Genomic DNA, 10694 nt, shown 5'->3' on the forward strand with positions numbered 1-10694 from the left:
TAAAAAAAGAATCGGGGAAGGGAAATAACCCAATGAGTAAAGTGTTTGTCCTGCAATCATGGAGACTCAGGTTCAGATGGCCAGAACTCACATACTCCTTCTCTGGAGGGATTGGAGACAGGTTCATCATGGACAGTCTGACTTAATTGGTGAACTCCCTATTCAATGAGAGATCCTGTCTGAAACAAATCAGATGGGTGACTTCTGAAGAAGGGTCTTGGGGGTTGAACTTGTTTTATGCACATGTGTGCCCTCTTACACATGAGCACATGCACAAAGCCATACAAAACCAAACAACCCACCCTACACATACACAAAACATAAATGAACAGACCTCAGAGCAGCTGAGGAAGCCAAGAGGCAGAGGCAGGGTTATGACCTCAGTGCAGTGCTGGGAAAGAATGGTGCTGGAGTCCTCTGCTTATCAAATCAATGCAACACTTTGTCAAATGAAACATTGGAGAGTTGGGGAATCCATGTAAACAGACAGCTCGAATGGCTTTGAGTAAGAGTTTGAACTCTGGAGGAAATCTCATTTAGCATGCCTGGGGAAAGAGGCCTCAGGGCCAAACCGTTCCCACTGTATAACTGCTCTCATGGATGACATAATTTGGGGTCATCTGTGAAGGGCTCTGATATGAAGAAAAAATGAACATGATTGAAACCTTACATCTCCTTGGGAACAGCTGAAGAACATCTCGATGTGAGAAAGTTTTCTGTTAAAAAACGAACCAGTCATAAGCAAAATATTTGATTAAGTTTATTGAATGACACTAGATGAATAGGAAACATTAAAGAATTTGATACAAGAGACTGGCATTTTGTCTGTGTGAAAGATGTGAATAATAAAAATAGATCATCAGGGTCACAGTGCAAAGGGATATATTTGTATACTGCTGAAGAGCCTGGAACTTTAAGCTGAGGATCTCTCAATGGTTTTGGTTTTAATCCAAGACAATAAATCTTATACAAGCAACCTTTCAAAGTAAAAGGACTATTTCCCCCATGAAGCTTTTCTCTAAAGGAGACCTGCTCTGTATCACCTTAGGCTAGTATTGCATCAACTTCCCAGGAACCTTCTGGAGAATGGAAGCCTGCTTTTAAAAAGGGTGCAAAATACCTGAAGACCATCTCATAAACCTCTTGTTAGTACAAGCTACAAGTTCAGATTTGACATGTTAGTTTTCATTCCTCTACAATCTAGGATAGTTTAACACTAAACAACAGGTCTATTACCGAATGCATCCGAAGTGGTGGGTGGTCACTAAATGCCTGTTCTCAAATATTCTTCCTTAAGGAACAAGAATGTGGATTGAGTGTGCAGAGGAGCTTGAATGTCCCCTCTCAGCTCCTGCAGGATTGTTTTTTTTACCTACAGTCATGTTTTGCTTGTTTGTTTTTTGTTTTTGTTTTTTTTTAGAGGGAAGTTGTTTTCTTGAAAATTCTTCAACTAAGAATATAACTAAAATTCAGAGTAGGGATTTAAAAAAAAGGGTGCAGGTGTCTTTTGAGGTGACAGTGGCTTCAGGCAGTTCTTTTCTTACTCACTGGAGCTTGGGCAGTTGAAGACACACCTTTGCTGTGAATTAAGAACAAAAACAAGTTACACCTAGAGGAACGCGCACACAGTAAACTATAGCTTTCCTCTGGTGACATCAGACATTGACTGCTGTGTACACTAGCTTCAGTTTACTGAACTACTGGGATAGTCAGCCCTGTTCTAGCCCATGTGTGACAATAGCAGAAGAGGTGTTTGTCCTACAAACTTTTCCTAATTATAAAGTATTCTCCAACTTGGCTGGCTAAGAAAAGCTCATGATATGCTTAACTTACCTTCGGAAAAATTTTAATACTTTTTGTAACCATTTGGCATGAGGATTTATACATACAGCTTTCTTGGTCTTGGTCCAGATCCTGGGGAGAAATAAACAAAAATAAAATAAGACATTGTACACCTTGGTGAGGTGTGTGTGTGTGTGTGTGTGTGTGTGTGTGTGTATGTGTTTAATAATGAAGAGAGTTGGTTATAAAAATAATTATTTATAGAAGAGTGAAGTTTGAGTTTTGAATCTGGAATAAATCCATTTGTGGTGTGAGGCCGGAGGAACAAGAAGACTATCATTGGAATCCAAAGTTGACAAAATCTAATATGTCATAAGCGACTGTTTCATTGATAATCTTTATATGAGTTGGAGAAAGACCCAAGTGGCTCCAAAGTTGTGTCCCTTCTAAAGTTATATTCCAGTATCATTCTAATGTGCTTGTCCCTTGAGCTCAGGGGAACAAAATAAACTATGGAAAATATTGACTTGAAAACATTCTATCTGAAAAAAAAGGAATATATTTTAACATGGAAGAAGTTTCAAAGCTGATTAGTCTCAGTGACCGTCCTCCAAGCCACCAGTTGGCAAGGCTTTTCCTGACGTAAGAAATTGATCAGCAGCAGAGCCAACACATGTAGGTGTAGATGATGGCCAACATTTGTCAAGTGTCACCAAGGGCCATATGAGAAGTGTAATAGGCAATATGGTCATCTCAAGTCATCTGTCCGAAAGTTCTGTGCTAGAACAACTATTAGTCTTCTGACTGTCTGACGATGAGCTTGAAGCTCAGAGAGTTCAAACAATGTGTCCAAGATTGCACAGCAAATATATGATACAACAGGCTTATTTGAATTTCTGTAAAAGTCTGATTCCAGGACCCACACTTTTAGCAACCATTTTCCAGGAGCTGTGACCTAAATAGTTACCAAGTTCTTAGATGGCATTAAAGTTTCTCCCTGCAATAGAAAAGTAAGGTCTCCCAAGCAACAGGAACCAGAAGACTGTGCATATTTACTTGTGTGACCTCAAACACAAACCAGTGTCTTGATGTACCAGAGAAACCGTGGAGCAAGAACATGGCCTCTCAAGGCAGGACCTGCCGGTTTGGCTCCGGAATCCCAATGACAAAACTGGTTTGTGTCACTTTGTATTTTCACCCCTGACTAATATGGGTTCCTCACACTAATTTGCAGCTTCCACTTCTTATGTCTGTCTAATGTTCAAAATCCTGAATTTTACAAGAAAATATACAGGGAAACCTTCACTATTCCAAAACAATTGATGTTAGGAAAGCAGAGACAATTAGAGTCTGAAGCTTCCCTTGGTTGAGAGGAGAGAGCCTTGAGTCAAGGGGGTGGAGATGTAGCCAAAAGGAAAGAGTTCGAATGCTTTGTCCCTCCAGTGGATCCCATAGCTAGACTTCACTGTTGAGTTTGAGGGAAATAATTGTGCTCTAGTTAGAAGTCTCATTGGTGAAGTCTTTGGTAAAAGTCTAAGGCCATCATAGTGAAAAAATGTCATGTATTTTTGATAACCTGTATTTCTACTTTGCACGTCAAATATTCTACTTTGGCCCCAGGTTCAAAGCATTTGTTTCAAAATGGGACAAATGAACGTAGTTGCTTACACATTTTACAAAGCCTGAGGAAATTCTAAGGAACTGGAGCTTCTGGAGGAAGCTGGGTGTAGTATCTGTGAGGTTCTGGGCCTCCTCTATAGCACTGGCCATTGAAGAGATGAATGAAGAGGGTGGAAAAGAAGGAGGGAGAGGGAGGACAAAGGGTAACTGGGAGGAGCTGCCAATAAACAGCAAGGTCCCAGCACTGAAAGAGCTTCTGTGAGCGTGTGTAGATGAGATGGAGCCCTGACTCCATCCCTGCCTTCAGGTGTGGCAGGCAGGTTAGCCCCCTGAAGCCTTCACGACTTCACTTCCTAAACCAGCTTCAGCCTCTGTAACCACAACAGACAAGTCTCAGTGCAGCAGCTCGAGAAAGTGAGCAAGCAAAGGTAAAACAGTTTTGGATTGCCAAAAACGAAAACAAATACAAAACAACAAAAACAAAACAAAAAACAAAACAAAACAAAAAAACAAAACAAAACAAAACAAAACAAAAAAACCCAAAAACCTTAAATACCTCAAAATTTTTATTAATCATTTCAGATATTTAGTAACATCATGCTGGTCTCTGAGATTTTTGCTACCATACAATTTGCTGGTTGCAAATATATTCCATATGATTTTTCACTAGGAGAGAGAAATTATGTAATTTTTTCCCTTGCAACTTACACAACTTCAGTTTTGGGGCAGCCATTCCCAGGGGGCGTAACTTGAATCCGATCTATCAGGTTTAGATTAACAGCAATTGAGGTCACTCTGGAACACCTACATTTTAAGTTTGTGTAATGGGCCTCCAGAATACCTGTGAACACAGAATCAGTCACTTCAACCCATTGGACATATAACCTAGAAGTAGAACTGAATTATTATTTTATTGCATTTGAAGAGTCAAACACTTCAGCCAGCACTTGTAGCTGCATATGTGGTTAGCGTGTGTATTTCTGGTTTGCCTTGAGTCCTCTCAAACGTTTTCCACCAAAACCTTAATTGAAATGAACTTAACTTTTCCTAATTGATACTTTCATTGACTGACTATCACAGCTCCATGTCGGCACTCAGGTGACTTGATAATGCTTTAAAGGCACACAACTTTGTTACCACTAACGTGGTGTGAGATCAATTGATCTCCACGACAAGTGCAAAAAGCAGAGGACCAGATCCTGCCAGAGGTTTTCGAAGACAGCCCGGCATCTCTCCCAGAGACCTTTCTCTTAGCACATCTGTCCACCTCCCCCACTTCTCTAAGAAAGCACATGGAGGATGCTTCTTCACTTATGTTTAATATCTTGCCTCCCTAAGTTAGTCATAAATTATTACCAAAGGAAAAATCAATAATAAATATTCAAGACTATATTCAACCACAATATGTACTGGTTATAGACACTTTATTGATAATTCATCTCATGCATATTCATGAAATCTAAGTTTAGTTTGTTTTAGAAGAAATTGATGCTGGCTAATCCAAGCGTTTGAGAGACTGAGGAAGGATGATTATTATTACTTTTTTTTAAGTTCAAAGTTACTCACTGTGTCCTTATCTCCCAAAACAAACAAACAAATGGCAAACAAACAAACAAACGATGTTTATTAAATCATTTTTTATAAGTGAAATTGTTAAGTTCCCACAGCATTTACAGTTTCAAGGGCTGAAGAGCAAACAATAATTAGAACGCCACTGAACTGGCGTTATACACAGACTCTATACTGATGCTGAAGACAGAGTATTTCCTAAGGGGTAACTTTGCCAACACCATTAGGGAAAGATTCATGAAAGAGGAGAGTAAGGAGAGTATTGAAGAAGACACAGGGTTGAGTAAACATGGGGGTGGGGGGGATTTTGCATCTTAAGAGTATTAATTTATCCTGTAAACCTGAGTGTTTCTTTCTGACCACACATCCACCCCTCGAGCTGTACAGACATATTGTCACTTAGGTACTTATCTATTCACCCAGAGACAGACTCCCAGACAGGCTGGAAGTCAGCTTCTCGCCTCTGCTGTATTTAGAATGCCAGGCCTTACCATGTGCAACTGTACTCAGAATGCTGAGCTCCAAAGACCAAGGTTTGGTGAGAAGGAGTGGCGTGGAGAAGCAGAGTGAAGAAGAGCTATACAAAGAAGTCTTCCCATAGGGGACTGAGCTGATAATTGAGCAAGGCACACACTAAACATACATCACATGAACACTCACCCTCCAGCATCTCTTCTATAAGTAAAAAAGATCTTAACACTTTGAAAGCTTCCATTTTAAAAGAGTTAAACTGCCAGGAATCTTACAGCTCAAACATCTAGAAACAACTGAACATTTTCACCCCCTTTAGTTAAGACTGCCTTCCCAGTTTTAATTAAAGAACTACTGGGGAGGGTTTCTGTTTAAAGGCCAAGGAAATCATAAGTGAAAGTTCTCACCGTGGCCTGGAGAGAGGCAGCTGGCCAGCAGGAGAAGCAGGACTGCTGTGCTGAGCCTCATTCTGCCTGGAGGTGGAGTTCAACCTTCAGCTTCAGCTCCGAGTCTAAGCGTGGGTTCTCAGCTCTAGGCTCCTGTTTATTTATACCAGTGAGGGCCCTCCCACTGTCTCTGTCTTCCGTAGGTCAGCTGCAATGTCAGTTTTTCAACTCTCCCAAAATATTGCTGAGCTTGCCTTTACAGAAAGAGAAATTCATTTTGCAAATTTATGAATCTTCCTTAGAGCACTGTTAGTAGAACCAATCATTTCTTGAAAAATGCAGATTAAAAATGTCAGGGATGCTATGGAGATTTGAGGGTGGAAAAAAAAAAGAGAGGAGAATGATAACATTTTGGAGACCCTCAAGTACTGTCTGTTTTAGTGCTAGAGATCAAACCCAGTTTCTAGAAAAGGCTAGGTAAACAGTCCATCTCAGAACCCTGCCAGGCCACTAAGGTACTCTTTTTAGGAGTGCTCTGGTCACTGGCCATTACTCACATACCTTCCTTTAAACCAAAGAACCCATAGCAAACTAAATAAGGCTGTAGGTTAATTCTGTCCTTGGTGGCTTCAACACCAAAAGTGCTTAAGTTAAAGCACTCTACAGAACAGAGCCCACAGTGATCGTGGCTTTGATCACGTCTCATAGCGGAAGGTCTGCTAAGTTCTTCCATATGTTCAAATATCAGCTTTATGACACCAGGACCAGGATGCATCATTCCATTATGTCCCCAGGACTTACAAGGGAGGCTCACGCTTGGTAGGTGCTCAGTAAATATTACACATTTGACAGACACTCCCTCACATACAGATCCTCAAGCTGACTGCGCTGTGGGCTTTTCTACCCAACTTTCCCACCTTCTCATTTTACTGTCCAAGATAACGATTATAACATGATGGAAATCGTGAAAGGCGTGTGTTCAGTCCTTGGTGTACCCGTGTCACAATCAGGAAGGAATAGCTTTGAGGTGAGCATCTTTGTGGTTGCTTTTGAAGGTTGATAAGCTGAGAACCATGTCAGTGGAGACTCACTAGAACATCAGCTGTGGGCTCTGTTCTGTAGAGTGCTTACCTTAAGCACTTTTGGTGTTGGAGCCACAAAGGAAAGCATTAGCCTACAACCTTATCCAGTTTGCTATGGGTTCTTTGGTTTAAAGGAAGGTATGTGGGTATTGGCCAGTCTGGTCTTGCATGTCATTGAGCTGACATGTATAAGGGTGTATGTATCACATACCTTGTGTCACAGAAATCAAGTTCAGTTTTTTGGAATGACTTCTTGAACAGTTTGGTGCTATGAATCAATTGCTGTTGTGAATGCTCAGTGTCTTCAGTGTTTCAGTATGTACGGTGGTAGGGGTGTGTGTGTGTGTGTGAGTGTGCGTGTATGTATGTGTGTATATGTGTGTGAGTGTGTCTATGTGTGTATATGTGTGTGAGTGTATGTGTGTGTGTGTGTGTGTGTGTGAGTGTGTGTGTATGTATATATGTGTGCGTGTATGTATGTGTGTATATGTGTGTGAGTGTGTCTATGTGTGTCTATGTGTATGAGTGTATGTGTGTGTGTGTGTGTGAGTGTGTGTATGTATATATGTGTGCATGTATGTATGTGTGTATATGTGTGTGAGTGTGTCTATGTGTGTATATGTGTGTGTGTGTGTATGTGTGTGTGTTTGAGAGAGAGAGAGAGAGAGAGAGAGAGAGAGAGAGAGAGAGAAACACATCCTCTGTGCAACAAGCAGCTCCTCCATAATGATTGTAACAATAGGAAGGTTAATCATGAGGTAGTCTAGACCATCTTGTCCGGTCTGGCAGTTCTAGCCATTAGAAAAGTTGCTTCTCCTCCTCTTCTTCCTCCTCTTCCTCTCCCTCCCCCACCCCATCCTCCTTCTTTCCAGTGGTGGGAATTGAATGATCCAGGATTTTGAACATACTTGGCAAGTGCTCTATTATTGGACTATGTTCCCAGTCCACGTTCTTTCCTATGAATGTGTGGCAACAAATTCTTTAATAGTTCATTCATTGCGCCCTACTTCCATTTGCTATCACCGAATGAAAGTACAGAAGTGTACTTCTGTACTGAGACGCCCCAAACATTTGAAATCAAAGTGGGTCATTGATTTTCCTGGGAGACTGATGTGAAGATGGGTTCTGGGCTAAGACATTTATTCAGAATAACTCCTGAGATGTTAAAGGAGGGGAGAAAGAGGATTGAATGGCAGCACTGGTGTGTTGAAGCCTGCAACCACATGCCAGGAAGCTCCAGAAAAGGGACCTACTGTAGGTGTCCCTTAATAGACAGATATGTTCCCATGGCACAGAAAAATGAGTGATGTGAGAATCCCAAGAAAATGGTGGGGACAAAGGTACCTGGAAGAGGGCTCTGAGTAAAGCTAGGAACTTTCCAAGCTGGCTTTTGGTAGAATACTTCAGTTGTAAAAGGTAGAATTCTTACGAAGTTATAGGTGGTCCTTCTCAAACCATATCAGTGGGTGGGCTGGACTGTCTCCCAAGATAGCCTGTTTCATTGAAGCAGACAATATTAGGGGGCAGAAATTGGAGGCTTGCACATAGACCCCTGAAGCTGCAGCTCACTTTCCATCCCCTGAAAGCCCCTATAAACACCAAATATCTTCCTCTCTTCTCTCACACACTCCTTTGCCTCTGTCCTTTGCTGTTTGAAATAAATGGTCCAGTCAGTATCCAGTCCCATCTCTGCCTCCTGTCTCTTTAAGCTGCCTCAGAAATCTAATCACTTGACTAAAAGAGCCACCAGGCCTGAGATGTGATTCTAGAGAACTCTTGAGTCTGATTTTTTACTCCCTTCACACTCAGAATTCTGTCTTTATTTATGCTATCCTTTCTGCCTCAAGATGGGACTGGGGATTGGGCAGTTCTGGTAGCCAGATTGTTTCAGAATCAGATTCTCTAATACCATTTAGAGTAGATGTATGTATTCTAAAATCTTAGAAGCCCAGGAGCAAGAAATTTGAGCTGATAGGACCAAATCAAAAGCTTTTATTTTTTAATTTTTGATCTGTAGTGTGTGTGTGTGTGTGTGTGTGTGTGTGTGTGTGCGCGCATGCACACATGCTCATGAATATGTGTAGGTATGTATGTACCCTGGCAGATGTGTGTAGGTCAGAAGACAATTTACAGAGATTGGGTCTCTCCTACAATTTGGGTTCCTAGAACTGAACTCAGGTGGCCAAGCTTGGTGGCAGCAGCCTGTACTTGCTGAGCCGTTTCAGCAGTCTCAAGGTCTTTATTTTAAAAATAGCTTTGTGGGAGTCTTTCTTTAAAAACACATCAAAAACATGTGTGGGGGGATCTAAAAATTAAGGGGAAAATTTCTTCTTGATTTTGTAATATATCATATTCTTTCTCCAGACGCATTAAAACTAGGAGTCTTCATACCTGGGACCTTAATGTGTAGTCTACAAATGGCCACTGTCACTTTCACATAGGAACTGACTGACAGGCCAGTAATTCCAGAGACTCAAGAGCCCATGGCAAGAGGATTAAAATTTCAAGGTCAGTCTAGGGGGTCAAATTGAATTCCAGCCCTGCCTGGGCAACGGAATGGACTCAATCTCAAAACAATTGATGGTAAAACCAAACTGAAGATGTAGCTTTAGTGGCAGAGGTTGTCTGCCATGCATGAGACCCCTGAGTGCCTAGCACCGCCGCCATCACCAAAACAAAACAAACAAATTCCCAGGCTCTATCTTTTAACAAGATTCTCAGGGGGTTGAACACATTTTAAAGCCTGAGAGACAGGGCATGGCAGACCGTAAGATGTAGAGAGTGCTGTTGCCAGCCTTTCAGTGGGATTTTATGCATAGTCAAGTCATCTTCAGCATTCATTCGTATAAATTGTCTCTCCAGTGTGATGCCCAGATGACAAACGGTGGTCCACATGCCATAAGACCTAAATGCAAAGCTGCGGCAGCATCCAGGATGCTCAGTGAGGTTACTGAGAGGTGAAAAGCACATTGAAATGAGGAGTAAGCATCACTGAGGCAGCATCTGCCCATCTAGATAGCCAAGAGGCACTGAGCAGAGGGCCCATACTAGAGTTTTAAATGATTGATATGAAGAAGTGAAATTTCCTTTTACTTTTAAACTAATCTATAATAAAGTAACTGGAGGCAAAGGTCATTGTGACAAATTTGAAAACGTTTCCCCCTCATTTCAATCAACGTAGCTAGAAAACAGAAAATGATCTTTTTTTCATGAACAAAGGTTTTATCTGTGTAACATCTGCTATCAATTTGCTTATGCATAACCCTTTGGCAAGACAGCAAAGCTTTGCAACCTATGGCTCAGTGGTCTGGGCTTACACCCCAACACCAGCACTTACTGGTCTGTTAATTACTCCATGCTAGCTCTTGTGACGGTAACAGTGGGACTGGGGCCAGCTACACCATCACAGATAGTCCTTTGGACTCTATCATAGCATTTAGAAAGTGTTTCTAAGTCTCTGGGCAAACTCTACTCAATAAGTGTCAGACTCTCTTTCACCTTTGAGAAAACACCAGTAATAAAAGACAGGATGAAATGGCTGTGGTTTAGACAGTGAGTCACAAGGAGTTACATGTCATGTTAAAATGTCACTCAGGTTCACACTGTTCACCTTTGTCATTGCAGACCTTCTCTGGGCAAAGAGCTGCTCTCTTTAAGGGACTCTCTTAATTTCCCCTTAGAAGACACCTGTAGACATTGTATTCATTTTAAATGTACTGCAGTTCTATAAGGAAGGTTCTCTCTCTCTCTCTCTCTCTCTCTCTCTCTCTCTCTCTCTCTCTCT

The 10694-nt window shown here is 41.4% G+C and overlaps 1 protein-coding gene across 1 annotated transcript; it reads right to left on the minus strand.

The window, feature by feature from the left end:
• Positions 1 to 738: 738 nt before the first annotated feature.
• Positions 739 to 5977, minus strand: Cxcl13 (C-X-C motif chemokine ligand 13). Its single transcript, XM_028784987.1, has 4 exons — positions 5850 to 5977; positions 4111 to 4243; positions 1834 to 1914; positions 739 to 1579 (listed from the first exon to the last, which is right to left on the minus strand). The coding sequence occupies exons 1-4, from the start codon at positions 5908 to 5910 to the stop codon at positions 1525 to 1527; spliced, it is 330 nt and encodes a 109-aa protein (XP_028640820.1). The 5' UTR covers positions 5911 to 5977; the 3' UTR covers positions 739 to 1524.
• Positions 5978 to 10694: the final 4717 nt, after the last annotated feature.

Source organism: Grammomys surdaster, unplaced genomic scaffold (assembly GCF_004785775.1).
Source record: "Grammomys surdaster isolate TR1022 unplaced genomic scaffold, NIH_TR_1.0 125024, whole genome shotgun sequence".
NCBI classification, from domain to species: domain Eukaryota; kingdom Metazoa; phylum Chordata; class Mammalia; order Rodentia; family Muridae; genus Grammomys; species Grammomys surdaster.